The sequence below is a fragment of the Mixophyes fleayi genome, chromosome 1, assembly GCF_038048845.1.
Source record: "Mixophyes fleayi isolate aMixFle1 chromosome 1, aMixFle1.hap1, whole genome shotgun sequence".
Classification (NCBI taxonomy): Eukaryota; Metazoa; Chordata; class Amphibia; order Anura; family Limnodynastidae; genus Mixophyes; species Mixophyes fleayi.
In genome coordinates this window covers 439,605,241-439,624,028 of record NC_134402.1, presented here as the reverse complement: position 1 = coordinate 439,624,028, position 18,788 = coordinate 439,605,241, and the positions used below count along the sequence as shown (strand labels likewise).

General features: G+C 40.4%; 1 protein-coding gene across 2 annotated transcripts in view; it reads left to right on the top strand.

Moving 5' to 3' along the window:
• WDR7 (WD repeat domain 7) overlaps positions 1–18,474 on the top strand; it is a 275,561-nt gene extending 257,087 nt beyond the window's left edge. For both annotated transcript variants that reach the window (XM_075184972.1, XM_075184981.1), the window contains 2 exons: positions 8,937–9,041; positions 12,766–18,474. In XM_075184972.1, coding sequence (XP_075041073.1) covers positions 8,937–9,041; positions 12,766–12,969 — 309 coding nt within the window. In that variant the 3' untranslated portion in view covers positions 12,970–18,474. The remainder of the gene's footprint in view (positions 1–8,936; positions 9,042–12,765) is intronic.
• Positions 18,475–18,788: the final 314 nt, after the last annotated feature.

Here is an 18,788-nt window from a genome sequence, read left to right as displayed (position 1 = left end):
ATAAACTTCACAAATTCTTCATGTTTGATGTGTATGATCACCTATAACTTCATGCTAGTGTTTAACTAGTCTCAGCACTACAAAGACAGGTCAGGTGGTTGCAACTGATCATTATTATTATTATTATTATTAAGTAATAACAAACACAAACTGCTCAAGAAAGACATATATTACTAACATAAGTGCACCACTGGCTTTATCTTTTAACCACTTCATGACACCAATTAACAAAGCCATTTTTAGTTTGGGATTACCTCTTTTGTTGAAATTATTTGCTTTCCAAACGTAATGTGATTTTGATTTTCTCGGGAGAGATGGTGCTTTCTCCTGGTATCATATTGCAATTAATATTTTCATCTCAAGTTCGTTATATTGAGAAAATAGGCAAACATAGAGGAGCAATAAATATTCTCAAGATTCTGCTTTTAATAGTTTTTACACCATCCATGCAAGTCTATTAATTTATCTAAAGTTACAATTTGCTAGTTCTCCCAAGTATAGTAATACTGAATAAGTTTGCTTTAAATATGCAGGACTAATAGGGCTATATATAAGTGTGTGTGTGTGTATGTATGTACCTGAGGATGGCCAATAGCTGACCAGATTGTTTCCACATAAGGTTTGACACTTGTGAATTAACCCTCACTTTTGAGTGAAGACCTGTGAGTGCATTTCTTTACTTTTTGTTAGTTACGAACTTGGATTCTGCACCCATACATGCATGACCTTGTCTTTAAACATATGCTTAAACATTTTTTATTTGTATCTTGCAGAAAAACTAGTTTGATAGGTCTCTTTTTACCAGCACTAAATGATTCCGTGTAAACTGGATCTAATAGAGCTGCTTCAGAACTGATAAGTCTTTCCTTGAACTGTCTTGATACATTTCTTACTACTATGCCCATGCTCAGTACAGGAAAGACTCGTATTGGCTCTGAAGCAGCTCTGTTAGATCCAGTTTACACTAAAGCAGCTCTGTTAGATCCAGTTTACACGGAAGCCACTGCTGAAGCAGCTCTGTTAGATCCAGTTTACACTAAAGCAGCTCTGTTAGATCCAGTTTACACGGAAGCCACTGCTGAAGCAGCTCTGTTAGATCCAGTTTACACTAAAGCAGCTCTGTTATATCCAGTTTACACGGAAGCCACTGCTGAAGCAGCTCTGTTAGATCCAGTTTACACTGAAACCACTGTAGATAATTTTGCTATATTGATGTGGTTGCAACGAAACAGAATTGGTCCTCATTGTAGTAGAATGGTCGGGATGTGATTGGATAGAATGTTCACACCTCGTTCAAAATTATTTTGACACTGATGATCCACTGAGCGGTGACCTCATTATAGGAGAAGAAAATATGTAATGCAAATGGACCAGCATTAACGTTTGGTAAAGATCAGTCATTGCAGTAAGTTAGGATTATAAATAAAGTGTGATTTTATAGTTTTCGATTGAGTTCTGCCTTAAATCTCTCAACTCGCAAGATGAAATTGCATTTTTGCACATGCAGTAATACGAAAGGCATGATTGTAGCTATTCCACATTCAACAAGGAACACCCAGCTGACGTCAAGGGAACAAAATGTTACACTCCCGCAGATTCCATCATGATGCATTAAGCCATTTATGCCACAGGGGCAATAACAAAAATCCCATGCACCCCCCCTCCTCCCCCCACACACACAACCTTAAAGGCAGGAGACCCGGGCAGAAAAACATTGACCACTCTTTTGATCGGCCTAGACATGAACATGCAACACACCCATATTTAACCACCGCTACCCCCTAATCAGTAAGCCACGCCTCTTTTGGGCACTCTGAATTGCGACTATTGGGAACCATTAAAATCAAGATGCATGAAATTATCTAATTTGTGCTTTTATGACAAACAATTAACTCTCTGGACACCTTGGTTGTAGTCCCAATACCATGCATAGGTCTCTTACTGTGTCCCAGTGACCAAGGTCTGAAAACCTACTGTAGAAAGATTATTATAAACACAGAAAATATGTTATTATGGACACATACGATTTTGGCAATAGAGGGCTTGTAAAGCATATTACATGACAATGAATCACACAGAACATTCTAGTTAAATATAAGTGATTGGACTGGTGATTTTATAGTGTTCTTGAATTAAAATTACAATTATTTTACCTATTTATTTTTATATAGATATAAAGCAAAAAGCGATGTAGAAAAAATCCCGGCTGTATGATTGTTATTGCTGTTTATTTTTATCAAAGTCTCTCTCTTTGTCTATTCGTTTAAAGTCATTTTGCCATAATCGTGGGGTGTAAAAGCAGAGGATGACTCCACTGTTAATTAGGAGGACTGTGACTAATCTGGTGTTTGGTCCAGTATTTCTGTACAGTCGTTAGTAAATAATCCCACTTTCATTGTTTTCATTGTCTGGTCTGCTGGAGGTGACACCCCAGGATAGAGAGACCCTACTCACAGGGATATTTAATACTTTGCACCCTTGAGTCAGCGTTGTCACTCTGACCTGCGCCAATAGTAAATGGTAGCTGTAAGGCGAGCAGCGATGGTAAGACTTTGGTGTGGTCTGTGTACCTGGGACATACTACGGTGGTCCTGGGCGGCAGCTGTGGACATGTGACGGTATCTGACATGACAGGTGACAAGTTACATCATGCTTATATTAATGCAGGGTGGTTCCGCACACAGTATTGTATTCCAGGTTCACTAAAGAGCACACTTTGCACTGAACCACATCAGCCAATCAGCTTGTGTCTCACTAGTGCAAGTGTCAGGTTGCTGTGACGTAGTACAAATTCAGCACCTAAGTGTTGTCCGTAATGATCCCTAGTGATTCTAAGGCTTCTGGCCATTTCAGTAACACTGTTGTTGTTTTAAACCTGAAATTATATTTCTGCTGTCTGCAGTGGCTTCAGAATGTGTGGATGGGAGCGTGGCCTGGCAGATGTGTTGTTCTTACTCAGTCCTAATAACAATCTCTGTATATGTTTTAAAATGTTGCATTTGTATGCTAATGTGGCATTGAAGGATAGTACAATCCTAATTCAATAAATACCGCTAGTGATTGATGGTGCTCGGTGCGGAGATGCTAAATATCAGAGACTGCACCTTATTACATACATGGAAGGGAGCACCTCGTGTATATGTGTTTTGTATCTGCTAGTGACCAATATACAATACAGAATGCATTGCAGTGACCCCTATCCAATACAGGGGGTGCACCTTGGTGACATGCAATATAGACTGCAAATTTCTGGTGTCTAGTTAATATAGACCCCACATCTCTGGTGATGCCGGATACTCTCTACACTCTAATCCTGTCTGTGGTTTTGCTCCGTTCCTTCTGTACTCTTATTCCTATGAGAAGTGTCAGGACGCCGTTATAACTACATCTAGTAGCCTCCAATGTGCTGCTCTCTATTACTCCTCTACTAATGACCAAAGAGGTGGTGTGAGGAGCGAAAGAGGACATCTGGGGCAAAGGATCCTCCGGTTCTGTGGTTTGTGTCAGTCCATTGCTTACCTGAAGTGCCTGAATAATGCTAGGGGTCTTAAATGATCACAAAAAGATTTTGTCTGGCGTACGATAAAGTGAAACCAAGAAAGGGTTGATGACCCAAGGACAATAGACGGAAGCTTTTAAAAAGACAGTGTGTAATGAGTCAAGAAAAAGCGAGTCTTTGAACTAAAACATGCCTAGAAAACGTTGTCCCTCTAATCTCTGCACAAGCAAGGGGACTTATGAGAAGCCACAGAGAGGACAACGATCCGTTACGCTTGGCACACATCTATGCAATTATCGTGCAGATCATACAATTTACAACCGTTTGGTCAGTTATCACATTAGTGTGTACACTGCCGCAATCATGTTTTATCGTTCCAAAGCACATTGTATCCGTTGATTAGTTTTTCCAAACATTCTAAACATCACGATAAAGGATGGAACGATGTTGGGCAAATGTGGAAGTGTGTACGCACTCACCACCAGCAGTGTAGGCAGATATCTGTACAGTGTACAGAGTCACCATCTTTTCAGCAGATGGTTATGAGAGATACAGATCTTGGATGTGAAGGTGAATCATGTAGGTGTACACATGATTAGGCATCATCATCGGGACTTTCAGTCGTTGCTGAAATCGTTACAGATATTTCATCTGAAGTGAGATTTCGTAGGTGTCTACCCAGCTGTAGAAGAAGCTGCAGAGTTCAGAAGTTTAGACTGGAATAAATGTTCATGCGTCACCATAACAAGTGCTGTACATAACGCTGGCTGTATGGGAGGGTGGCACATTAGAATCCTCTACTCCACATGAACCAGGTAAAAACTCATCTGGGGGTAAATGTATCGAGCTGAGAGTTTTTGGTGGGTTTGAAAAGTGGCGATGTTGCCTATAGCAGCCAATCAGATTCTAGCTATCATTTTGTAGAATGTACTAAATAAATGATAGCTAGAATCTGACTGGTTGCTATAGGAAACCTCCACTTTTCAAACGCAGCGGAAACTCTCCGCTTGATACATTTACCCCCTGGAGTTTGACAAATAAATGGTTTTCTGGGCAGATGAGAACAATATAGAGCTTTTTGCCAGTATGTGACAATCTGTCTGCCCACATCTGAGGAACCAGCACACCTACAGGGACGTAGGGTGGTGGCAGCGTGTAGCTGTACAGGGGATAGAACAAAACGCAGGTAAATACTGTGTTCGTCTCTAATCTGACGCTTGGACGAAAGTTCATCTATCAGCTGGGCAGTGACCCCCAAGCCAAGCTAGCTTAGGAATAAAAGGTGAATGTCCTACAATGGCCCAATCGAAGCCCTGATTTCGGTCCGATTGAAAATCTGTTGCGCTATTTGAAAATTGGGTTGTATAAGCGTCATCAGACTAATCTGCCCGGAAGAGTGGGCCAAAATCGATCCCAAAACGCATGCAATGCTCTGGTACATGCAAACCCCAGAAGACTCCAAGCTGGTGGTTCTACAATATATTAGTGTGGGGATTTAATACTTGTGCAAGCAACATATTTCTTTTTACTTAAGTTGTGTAACATAAAACAATATCATATTAAAAATATACATTTTGAGTTTCTGTGCTTTAAAATAAAACATTATAGTACAGCATCTTTATAGTGTAGTATTTGCTAGTCAGTAACAGAATTGGTATACTCTGTGACCATGTATAGTAATACTTTTCCATATATTCATAAAGTTTTTTAAATCGCTATCGATGTTTCTTTTAAAGTGAATCTATCAATTTTCTGATACAATAAGGCTGCAGAGACTTTTTTAATCGGTTTGATCCTATTTTGGAAGTAGGAGTCTTTTTAGTAAAATTGTTGCTTTAGCTTGGGAGAGATCATCATCATCAGTTATTTATATAGCGCCACTAATTCCGCAGCGCGGTACGGAGAACTCATTCACATCAGTCCCTGCCCCATAGGAGCTTACAGTCTAAATTCCCTAACACACACACATACAGATAGATAGACAGACAGACAGACTAGTATGTTTTTGGTGTGTGGGAGGAAACCGGAGCACCCGGAGGAAACCCACACAAACACGGGGAGAACATACGAACTCCACACAGATAAGGCCATGGTCGGGAATCAAACTCATGACCCCAGTGCTGTTAGCCAGAAGGGCTAACCACTTGGCCACTGTGCTGCCCATTAGCAAAAACTAATGTAGAAAGTTAAGGATTTCAGTAGTATTCTTGTCCAAACACAACTTGCATGTAAAAAGAGCACTGAACTTGTGCATAGTTCCGCCCGTATTCAAATCCAAACATATGTCAAGATGAGTTTCTATTTGAATCTGGGTGTAAGTACGCTCTGCCTATGCGGCAGACACTCTGAACCGACAGCAGGATACGCACGTGTCTGTACAGTTAAAGTCACATCAGAATACGTAAAATAGTATAATAATTTATGTAAATATTTATGTTCAAATATAATAAAAATGTTTGTTTTTTTGCACTAGTTACATATAGATGATTTCAATGCGTACAATGTTTTTATGGTATGTATTAGTTGCATACAGTTGTTCTGTGACAGCTACTGGCCCACTTACAAATACTTTTTAATTCTAAGACGTCTAACGATTCTAATGTCTTTTTCTGGGCACACACACAGCTATCTCACACAAGATACTCTACACAACCTGACGTACGACCGAACATGAGTGAGGCCCGATGGATTAGTCTGATATCGTTCATCATTCAGCCACGTTTACCAACTTGTCTATGAATAATCCCAGCAATGGGATCATTATCAGACGCAGCAATCGTTTCATGGCCATACACTCTGCGCCGGTTTCCCAATATAAGTCTCCCTGCACAACCTCCGCCGATTTAGTTAATGCGTTATGAAGAACACACTGCGATTTACTGTATTTCATTTGACAACTATTAACTGTAACTTCAGTTGTTTGTCTTTGGACGTTTTCAATGAATAATCGTAACTATCCTTGGGTGTGCGTTGTGACGGTATACATGTATTTAAAGAGTTAATGTCATTGGAACTAGGTCCAGTAACCCTTGGCTGGGCTGCAGCTGTCACTTGTTTTCCGTAGATTAACTCTGGTTGGGGGGAAGAAGCGGCTTCATTTTGTGTTTTGTCATTTGCCCAGGAAGTTAAAGCAAATTGTAATGAGGGAATCACAGCAGGACGGCCTTCTAACAAATGAGAGGCATATATTGACTGACAGGCAACATGCCATTTCAGTGATAAATGTATTTTTATACCCTGCTCCTCAAGGTCACTTTGTGCTCTCATTGAAAGCCGGCTCTCAGAAATCACATGACCCACATTGTAAAGCCAGGGGCTGTATGATGGGGAATTATATTAGCAGTGGTAGATGTATCCGTGATGCTTCTGTGATAAGTGTTTTAGAGGTCTGTGTTGCAGACGTGTAGGTTTATTTAATGGGGCTTTAGTCATAGTTTCATTCAGCAGCTGTGTTTGATGTAGAGACGATACAGGTTGAATCCTGAGTGAGGCCTCTGTATGAACCCAGCAGACTAGCATCAATGGGAGAAATTAGTGTAGATTTAAGTAACTTTGGCCTTTTAGGCCCACTTCAAAGCCAACACAGGTCTGAAGCTGCATATTCCCTGTCTGACGATTTGTAACAAGTGTTCCTGACTCCAGGAACACCAGAGGTTTTTCTCTTTCTGGTCCATTGTTCCCAACATTCTAAAATGATTTCCAGGGTTCTGTTTGTCGCTGAACGGAACCTTGGGGTACCGATACCTTTATCGCGACTTGTTTATTGATCTTCATTATAGTGTCACTTTTTTGCATTTTAAATACTCATCTTCTGTAAATAACATATAAAGCAGACAGAATTAGTATAGGTGAAACACACAGAATAACATTACATTTGCTATAGAGTTGGTCGATAGTGAAGGGAGAAATTATTAAAACTGGGGACTCTCCATGAAATTTAGAAACAGCTATGGTGGCCTATAAGTGTATGGAATAATATTCAGCTTCTAATCTGTTCACATGTTGTTGTCTGATGACATCACTGTGGCCTGAAGCACAGAGTACCTCATGCCTCAATGGTATAACTGCTTACTGTGCTGCCTCCGCTGTGTGTAAGGAGTACATGGGAACCATCATCATCATCACCATTTATTTATATAGCGCCACTGATTCCGCAGCGCTGTACAGAGATCTCATTCACATCAGTCCCTGTCCCATTGGAGCTTACAGTCTAAATCCCCTAACACACACACACACACACACACACACAGACAGAGTGAGAGACTAGGGTCAATTTTGATAGCAGCCAACTAACCTACCAGTATGTTTTTGGAGTGTGGGAGGAAATCGGAGCACCCGGAGGAAACCCACGCAAACACAGGGAGAACATACAAACTCCACACAGATAAGGCCATGGTCGGGAATTGAACTCATGACCCTAGCCAGAACAATCTTTTACTTTTTAACTAAATGTTTGGTTAAAAACTAAAGCATAGGAAAATGGTGCATCGTTTATTTTATAGTTGACTACTGTCCAGGAATGGCCACTGGATGCCCTAATTAGGGGAAGACCTCCCAAGAGAGGAGGCAGTTCTTCACCAAGGGCACTCGTCTGCCTCCAAGGTGGGTAGAGACGTGGCGTTACAACGAAAATTACGTAATCGAGTCACACCTACCTCTCTTTTTATACCCACCCTCCGAGTCACCCAGAGGGCAGATATGAATATAGGCAAGCATCTTCCCACTGAGTGCATTGACATTTTCTAGTTTATGAGATGAGCATTATACAGGGACCATAGTGTATAGAACCTAAATGGCACACTGATATGAAAGCATGTGCTCTTCAGGAGACAGTGGTAGGAGATCTTGGTACAGGCGGTGAGGATCTGATGAGATGATGATCAAGTAGAACCGCAGTCAACATCTCTAACAGATGGAATGTTGTGTCGCAAAGTTCTATCAAAGCAGTCCAATAAGTTATGCCGTTTGGTGTAGCAGAACAGCTTAGGATGCAGTGTAGAACACGCACAGAGGCATTTCTAATCATTAAAGATCAAGGGCTTCTGGATTAACAAGTCTTTGGACAATGGTCTGATCTGAAGCAGGCACAGCTGGACGTATTTACACTTCAAATCAAAGCTATAAAGTTATAGACCATGCTCATCACAAGGCTGCAGCATAGACGCTAGAACACAGCCTTTTTTTGTTGGAGTTGTTTTTTTTGTTGTTGTTTTTTTAATATTTAATGTAGAACAAGAAAGAAGTGCGTGCCTTCATAATGTACAATAAGCCTTCGGGAGAAATAAGAAGGAAATGTTTACCGCAGACAAAGCTTCTTGCATACAAACAAAGATTCAATTTATTTTTTTGTCCTTTGTATTTTCAACAAACTTTGACTCATGCAACAAAGTCTCCTGTCTATCAAAATAGTCTTATGTATTTTTAATTTGTTTTTCAGAATATCCATGGCCATAAAGGACCAATAACAGCAGTTTCTTTTGCCCCAGACGGACGCTATCTGGCCACCTACTCCAATAAAGACAGCCATATTTCATTCTGGCAGGTAATGAATGTTAGAAGGTGTTTGTAGAAAAATGTAATTTCTTGCAATTACCTTTGTTCTGTATCAAGACCAGAGATGTGACAGAATGGTTTTGATTTAAAAAAATATATATATTTTTTTAAAAACAATCTAGTGGGTGGGGCTTAGAGGGCCAGGGGTACTCCCAGGCTCCAGTTATGTAAATTCAGTCAACAGTTCATCCATGCAGGTCTCCGTTCATTGGCTGTGTCCAGCTCTCTAAAAGATGTACAACTCTCCTATCATTTTGTGCATAATCGATTTAGATTTTTGTTGGGCTTAATTGTTTTCTCCATCTTCCGTGCTGCGGTTAGACTGTAACCAGTAAAGTGTTAACTGCATATTTTACACCATAATAAACATATTTAGCTAATTGTTCCGAGCCAGGATTGTATGTTTATTGATTAAAAGGTTTCCGCTCTTCTCCAGTTTCCTTGTGGTAATGTTAGAGTGCAATATAATGATTTAATGCACTTACATTTTACAGCTAAGTAATTAAAGCTTACAGCAATGTTTACCACCTCTATCTGATACATAATATAATTACAGCAGCAATGATTTTAATAACCGATTGATCGCAATATTTTAGAAGTGGTCACGTGATTCTTATTGTAAAATATCATTGAGAGAAGAAAAAAAAAACACATGATTTTAGTACAGTGTGATCTTGATATGTTCACAGCTATAGGGTGTTATTTAATAGAATTATGCTATGTGTGCAAATGTGCTTTAAACCTCAGCAACCAATGAGATGCTGGCTTTCATTTTTTAAACTTTGCAAGAAAAATGGCAGCTATGGTCTGATTGGTTCTCCTTTTGTGCAAAATCATTTATGTTCATTGAGTTGAACTTCTGTTTATGTACAATGTAGCTTTATCTTAGAGGTGCGACCATTGATGGTCAGTATGATAAGACTAATGTGACGTTGGTGTACAGTGTGTTTGTGTGTATGTTGGTGATGTAATGACCACAACTAGGAAGTCTTGTAAGTCCCCTTTTCTTCATATCTGGTCACCCTGCTGCTACGGGTGTATGGTAATCCCGGTCAGGCCTATTAGAGATAGGGCCTCAGCTGGGAAGCCCTGCGGTGCTAATCCTGTATGTTACCTGATCACTAACCATCATGGGGGTCCTACTCTTCCTTACCTACACAGGTACTTATATATTACATTATGTTGTTTCCTAAGCCGGATTCAAAGATTTGGGGTGATTCCTTCTAGCTGTGAATGGAGAACTGGCCATTTCTCAGTGGTTGCTGATTACAAGTTTGACAAACCCCAAGACACGTGGATCTGAATAATTATACGGCACTTGCTGTGATTCTGTAGCCACCAAACTAATTGTTGCTTTACTAAGTGCTGTCACTTCTGTCAGTACATCTCTGCATGGGGATTATATGTACTCTGTTTCCTCAACTAAAGCTATCATCAGGAGCGTTATTGCAGTTATTGGATCTTTCAATGTGTCTGTTGCCTAATTAATATATTTTTACTTTATGGATCAGAAGAAATGTCTACCCTTATTCCTATTTTTTATTTCTACCAGTTTTTTGTTCTCCGTCCCTTCCTCTTTTCTCTCTGTCTCTTTCTCTTTACCCTATGTCCCTTTATCTTTACCCTATGTCCCTTTATCTTTACCCTATGTCCCTTTATCTTTACCCTATGTCCCTTTATCTTTACCCTATGTCCCTTTATCTTTGCCCTATGTCCCTTTATCTTTACCCTATGTCCCTTTATCTTTACCCTATGTCCCTTTATCTTTGCCCTATGTCCCTTTATCTTTGCCCTATGTCCCTTTATCTTTGCCCTTCGTTCCTTCCTCTTTTCTCTCTGTCCCTTTGTCTTTACCCTATGTCCCTTTGTCTTTACCCTATGTCCCTTTATCTTTACCATATGTCCCTTGATCTTTACCCTATGTCCCTTGATCTTTGCCCTTCGTTCCTTTCTCTTTACCCTATGTCCCTTTGTCTTTACCCTATGTCCCTTTATCTTTACCCTATGTCCCTTCCTCTTTGCCCGCCGCCCCTTCCTTCCTCTTTGCCCGCCGCCCCTTCCTTCTTCTTTGCCTTCTGTCTTTACTATCACTGTCACATCTCAGTTAGGTAGCAACTATAAGGAATGTGCTGCAGGAATTGTGACCTATATTATTTCTTAGTAAACATTCTTAAATAAAACTTTAGAAAGAAAGATCATGTAAACTATCTCTCATCCATCACAGGGTTAATGTCTTATGCAGCTTTGTGCCTGTTTCCAATGCATGCAATCAAACTGAACACCAATGCATTTGTTTAGCCGTGTGTATCTGTCATTGCGCTAGTGGTAGGATTGCTTAAAGGATTGTCCACCTTCTGGTGGCTTTAACTTATTGACTTGCAAGATGTATTTCTTTATATGTCTATATAATTATAGGGAGAGGTTTTTTTATTTTCTTTGTCCTGTGATGACTTTACTTTGCTCTTTACATGTCTAAGGATTTATAGAATGGAAGTACATCTAATAAACTGCAGCAAATGTTGGAAGGTGTTGCAAATATTGGAAGGTGTTGCAAACACTGTGGCACGGGATGTGTTAATTACCTCTCCATTCCGTACAGTCTGCCCTCTTGCACTGCTTGTGCTTCCTCTATCCATGTTCTGTTCAGAGCTATTACTAATGTAGGAAAATCAGTAACATTAGTCATCTTAAAAGGGCTATTACTCAAGATGATTTAAATTGTGAAAATGTCAGTGGTGGTTGTGTGCTCCTTGGTAGAGATGCGATGATTTACACCCTCTGACACCATTGTGCTGCTGAGCAGGAGCAGAAAAAAAAAAAAGTAATGACTTATATTCCACCCCGGTCACAATTCTGCACCTAACACCAATAATAACACATTTTTAACGTCCTCGGATGCGATGATTTTCCTTCCCTCCTACACGTGTAATACACGGAGGATACTGCAGGGTTAAAACTGGCTGCCTGAAATCCTGAAGCTGATAAAGCTGTTTTATAAGGACATTAGCAGCTGACAGTGAGTTGGTTTCAGTAGTGTAGATTGATGGTACGGACTTTAAGAAGGAATAATATCTGGAGATATTCAGGTGTTGCATCAACAGCTTTTAAGTTCTTGTGCGAAGAAGGTTTAAGTAACCTGTGGATCTCCATCTGTTGTGGGACTACAAGTCCCAGCATGCTCTACCAACCTTGTCGAGACTTGGTAGGTCCAGTGGTTCCAAAGCTTCTGGAGAGTCACAGCTTGTTTAAATCTGGCATGAAAGATAGGCACAGATATCAATGATGACAATGACTAGCGGGTCCAATGAGGGGGGGGGGGGGGTGTTGCATTTTCAGGCCATTTATGAGGAAAGAAATAGCCACTTTTTTTCCTTTTTGTTTAGCTTAAAACAATAACAATAGTAAATTTACAGTTCAAAATTTTATTGTTTTTGCAGCCTTTTTTAATATACCTTTCTGATCCACCATCTCTTCCTCAGTTTTTATTATGCTACTAGGGAGATAGGTTCTTGGATCTTAGGGTCTCTGGTGCTAATATAGGAAGTTTTGTATTCTCATCTACTACAGTGGGGACAGCCTTTAACTCCAGCATGTTGTCTAATACACTCCTGCATGTACGCTCATATTGTATCTTGGGGTTTTTTATGCCTTGCTTAAGATGAAAACCATTTTAGTATTTTCCATTTCTTCACCAATAATTTTGTGTTTCTCAGATGAACACGTCTTTGCTGGGAAGTATCGGGATGTTAAACTCTGCACCTCAACTGCGATGTATTAAAACATATCAGGTTCCACCTGTCCAGCCGGCCTCCCCTGGCTCCCTCAACGCCCTGAAGCTAGCAAGACTCATCTGGACTTCCAACCGCAATGTCATCCTAATGGCCCATGATGGCAAAGAACACCGGTTCATGGTCTAGGCTTAGAGCAGCCTGCGTTCACTTTCTTCTCCTCCACAGCCTCCCAGTATGTCATTAGCATGATCGCTACACATATCGTTGTTGTCATATCACAGGGGTAGACTTTGCTGTGTTGGTGCTGCATGATTCCCCAGTAAATGTTGCTTGTATCGGTGATAGAGCCGCAACATGGGAATCCTTTCATGTACATACTTAATATGTTCTGAGCAGGAAACCCACGGTTCAATGCCATGAACCCTAGCGGTAATGGAGGCTTGTAAGAAGTACCACACCCTGTTACACATAGATGTCCTATGCCTATCATTAAATTCCACGTGTCTCTCATTGTCACATTCCATACAATGCTGCGTATGTCAGTAGTGTACACTGAAGTGGTTTTGTATAACCAAATTGTTTACATTTAGGAACCTTGTATGATTTTTCTTCAGAGGGGCAATTTCCACTATGAAGTTATTCTATTTGTTGAGCTGAGTTTTTCTGTGTGTTGTCTGTTTTGTTCATCTACTTTCCGATCCTTTCTCTGTGTCTTTATTTGCTGTGCGAAACGAATTTTATGATGTACGGTTTCATTTAAAGGATATGATTTGAAATCACCATTAAAACGGAAAAAAGTTTAATTGTGTCATACACTGTATATATTGTGTTAAAAAAATCTAGTCCAGTCTGCAGAATATATTTGTTGCATTTAATGCCAGCCCATGGCGATGGTTGTTCTAAAGGAAACTAGTCAACCTGCGGCTCCCCGGCTCTTGATGAGCTACAGTGGATTCTGGGATTTTCAAAGGAAAGCCACAAGGTGCTTACAGTTGCACCAATCATACATTTTTTGTTTTTGTTGTGTTTTAATTTAACTTGTGCAGGTTTTAGTTTACGGACACATCTGTTCTAGTAAGTTGGGAGAGACAACTAGAGCTGTAGAAGAATCCGATCAGCAGATCTACCACCTATTTCAAATTTGTTGTTGTTTTTATTGTGTGAGGGGCAGTCCTATGGCCCGCAAGTAGCCTGAACCCCTCCCCCTCCCAGTTGGTATTAGCACAAGTCCCCTTTATCTTTTTCTTTTTTTTTTTTCTTTTGCTTTTTTGATCAGAGTCCGACTTTCCAGTGCATCTGAACCTCATCTTGTGTATGAACTTTGTGTATAACATCGCACCTGCACAAACTTATTTATGAGCTGGAATGGCTGAAAATATCAGTGGCTACACTATTACACTAGGGGTCTAACCTTTGGGTCGGGACCCAAGATATTTACACCAATATGTTCATTTAAAGAGACCAATACATAGACTTAGAACAATCCACAGGTCACAAAGCTGGACCCCAGGCAAAAATGGTCAATAAGCCAATCTTTGTCATACTTGCATAGGCATGTCAGACTCAAATAACTTAGCAAGCCTGATGGAGAAACACTCAGAAAACAGTCACATACATATACTTAAGGATTTAACGAAGCTCTTTCCTTTTTCCTCATTATAGCCTTCTGATTGCATTTCTGATTATTCAGATTAGCACAGTTTGGCACATTTTCACTGCCAACTTATTAATAAAACCACCAGTACAACTAAGACAGCTGTCATATATTAGGTACCGAAGTCCGGATCCGCAGAACAGCCAATACACTCTTTTGACAAACGTGCAATCAATGGAAATATTTGTATTATTCTAGTCACACATTCTGCAATTATGGGAAACATAAAGTAACACATAATATTACTCTAAAGTTTCATCACAACATAAAACTACAGTGTTGTTCCCCATCTGCACACAGTCACTTTGCCTACATGTGCAGTAGACCATTTTGGTTGTCACCACAGCAGGATAGACAGATTGAGGATTATAGAACTACTGCTATGATTTTGTCTCGTGTACTTGTAAAGACTGTCCCTTTTCTTATATTTCAAATAACATCTCCAAATATACATTTAATCTTAGATATTTTAATAATTGACCAAAAAGTTGGACTAAATGCAGGTGTGAGCAGAAGACTTGTCCTGCAAATGTCTCTCTTCCACTGTTCTCCTGCAATTTGCTTTCAATGTGAGGCTACCTGTAATAATCATCATTATTGATATTGGTACAGTGTTAAACCCCCCTGCCCAAGAGTAGTCATAAAGTATGTGACCCCCCTCTGCCCAGGAGTCTTTATGAAGTACATGTGCAACCCACCTGGCCGCCAGAAGTCGCCAGGAGAGTACATGTGTGATCCTCCTGCCCAGGAGTTGTCATGAAGTACGTGTGCGACCCTCCTGCCCAGGAGTTGTCATGAAGTACGTGTGCGACCCTCCTGCCCAGGAGTTGTCATGAAGTACGTGTGCGACCCTCCTGCCTAGGAGTTGTCATTAAGTACGTGTGCGACCCTCCTGCCTAGGAGTTGTTATGAAGTAAGTGTGCGACCCTCCTGCTCAGAAGTTGTCATGAAGTACGTGTGCGACCCTCTTGCCCTGAAGTCACCATGAAGTACGTGTGCGACCCTCCTGCCCAGGAGTTGTCATGAAGTACGTGTGCGACCCTCTTGCCCAGGAGTCACCATCGATTACGTGTGCGACCCTCTTGCTCAGGAGTCACCATCGATTACGTGTGCGACCCTCCTGCCCAGGAGTTGTCATGAAGCACACATTTGTCCCTCCTGCCCAGGAGTGTTTTTTACCCCAGTCATTTCACTTTTCACCTGTTCAAGTTTCAAATCTATAGCCAATAATAGGCCTGATTTCTGAGACAGGTTGTGACTTAGTAATTTAGGAGCATGGCCTATTGGATCAGGGGTATACTCTCTGTGTTAGGTATGCAAAACCAGCCCGTGAGGCTCCTTAGCAATCCAGATTTTAGGAATATCCATGCTCGTGCATATTTGATACTAATTAAGCCATCTCCAAGCACAGATATCCTGTAAACCCTGGATGTTAGGGTCTTGAGGACCAGAGCTGGGAAACGCTGACAATGCATTTGTGGGGATATCTTACCAGTGAACAGTGGGGCCAGTCAATCATGAACAGAAGTGCCGCTTCAGCTGCTTTAAACTATTGGGAGACCTGAAAACTGGTGCACAGAAAAAATGTTCTGTAATTCATTAAAACCAATTCTGCCATATCTCTAGTACATTTTAGAAGATGAAAACAGACTTCTAGTTGGTTGATATGGGTTACATCACCTTTGTGCTGTGCACCAGTTTCCATGAATGTCCCTTATTGTTGTCAGCAACTGATGTTCTCCTGAGAAGTGTGGACAAGTGACATGTGGGGCTCCTGGAACATGATTACATTAATAGCCTGTGAGCTGGACATGTTTTTTAAACCGACAACGGGACCCCCATGGTTTTTGTCCATTAGTCACTCCTTCCTTCCTCTTGTGCTTCAGCTGTAGTAACGCCTCTAGAGAGTCACTCCCTTACTCTTTCTGTCCATCTACATGGAACAGGACCCTGGTAAAATTGTGAAAATGGGGTCAGATTGGAGCCTTCCCTTTAATGTCCTGGAAGCTTACAATGTCTATTATAGGTATATCTTTTAGGTGACACAATAACTCAAAGTATATGTTATCACCATAGCAAAAAAGCAACCACAAAGACACTACTGCCTCTAAATACACAGTCAAATAAAAGTATATACAATAAAACACCCTTTTTGTTTCTCTTGCCCCTTATTTCTATATTGTTCGGTTTATATTTTGTTGATTGTAGTTGTGTTCTCCCCGGCACCCCCACCCGGCTATTGGAGCCCAACAGAGTCCTATTATAATATAATAAACCATTATTTCTCCTGTTTTAGCAGGCACTATGTGAGCACTACAGCCATCAGTGTCTTAGACCAGTCCTGACAGGTGTGGGCCATATCAATATCATTTCAAAGTATTACAACTGCCCCCACCCGGCTACTTCTTAATGCCACCCGGATGATACAACATTCTGGGGAGAACACTGCTGCGCTATAGGTTTTTTTGGCATCTTCTAAATAAAGTTATGTCGATGATGAACTTCCATCAAAAGTCATGTTAAATATTTCTTACATTTGTAGTGTTCTACAATAAAAGTTAAGCACGTTTAGAATAAGTAATGGCATACTGAGTGATAGCTCCTTCAGCTTTGCATTTGTTTTAAATATGTCATTAATATTAATATAGACTTGTCCTTTTTACTTTATACTGTATGTTACCCTATTAACCCCCTCTCCTTATAGTAGTATTGTGGGGTTGTGGGGTTTCTTCCCCCCCATTCATTGTAATCATAAGGGTCTGGCCACTCATAATATAGTCTAGACCAGTGATGGGGCAAACTACGGCCCGCGGGCCAGATCCGGCCCACTTAAAGGTTCTATCCGAACCGCCAATATTTTAAAAAATTTCATTAAAATATGCATAAAATTATTAGGGCCGACCCTGTGTGTCAGAACCTTCATTTTTATGCCTTCCCAGCTATTTCCTCCATTACACTTCATCCTCCTTCCTAAAAAGACACTTTGTATGTCAATCAATTAAACACCTGCCCGCCCCCTAATGGCTGAAAGTCATGTGAGAAGAGATGGGCTGGAGCATATACTAAGGCGGATTTCGATTGGCTGCTGTGTTGTCAGTTAGTGGCTCACCAGAAAGACGGATCTGCAACAACCTGCTGAAATAAGGGCTGTGTCTGTACGATCGCTGCACTTATAGAGGTAACACTGCTATATAACACCCTCCCGTCCCGTTCAAAACATTTGTATTATATATTTCGATATTTGAGTTTTTTAATAAATTATATTGGCCCGCCTTAAGTTTTTCTTTTTTTATTTGGCCCGCTCCTGAAAAAGTTTGCCCATCACTGTGCTAGACCATCAATATACTCCGAGCTGTTCATTTATCAGACGCTATTCCAGCCAGCATCCGGCTTTTATTCATCGCCACTGTGTCAGATCTCTCATACCCATACTCCCATCATCTCTGCATTTACCAAATAGAGGGACGGGGCACAGGTCTAGAGCGTCAAGACTTAGAGTAACAATAGAAATTTTTTTTTCCTGTTCACTATTTGCTTTTGCTACTTGGTCTTTTACAAAGAAACTTATTTTTCCTTTATTTTACATGTGGGGTGAACAATAACTCGTTAAGGTCATATATATATATTCACGATGTTTAGAGCAGCGCCTTCTTTAAATACACTGTTGAGTTTATACCGCTAGGATTCTTGATATTTATGTTTGTATTTACTATTTTCAAGCTAGATCAAGAAAATATTTGTCTTTCTTTTATACTTATTTTGGGCTTGGCTATTACCGTTCTGCGGGTGCATTTGTATCACAGTATGATTTTAGTGTTTGAGTTCAGTATTGTGTTTGTGTAAATGTTGAGACCGGTGTGGCTTTCACATAGACGTTTGATGTCATTTAACGTCCAGATGAATTAGCCAGTAAGAAATTAGGATTTGTGTCATCGTGTATTGTAAATGATTGAATTATCATATGTGACGAATATGATCTAGATCTGTAAAATGCTTGTGTACATATCTGTCTGAAATAAAACAATATAGAGAAACCATTCAGAATATGTATCTTCATTATTGTTTATATCAGGCCTGTCCAAACTGCGGCCCTCCAGATGTTGTGAAACTACAAGTCCCAGCATGCCCTTCCAGCTATCAACAGGTTGTCTACTGGCAAAGCATGCTGGGGCTTGTAGTTTCACAACACCTGGAGGGCCGCAGGTTGGACAGGCCTGGTTTATATGCTCCGCTACAAAACTTCTGCATTTTAGATGTATTGTCATATCTGAGAGTTGTTTTGTTCAAATACTATGTCTTAATACCAGATAAGTATTCTACCATTATAATTTGTACTCAACAGAACAAGCAA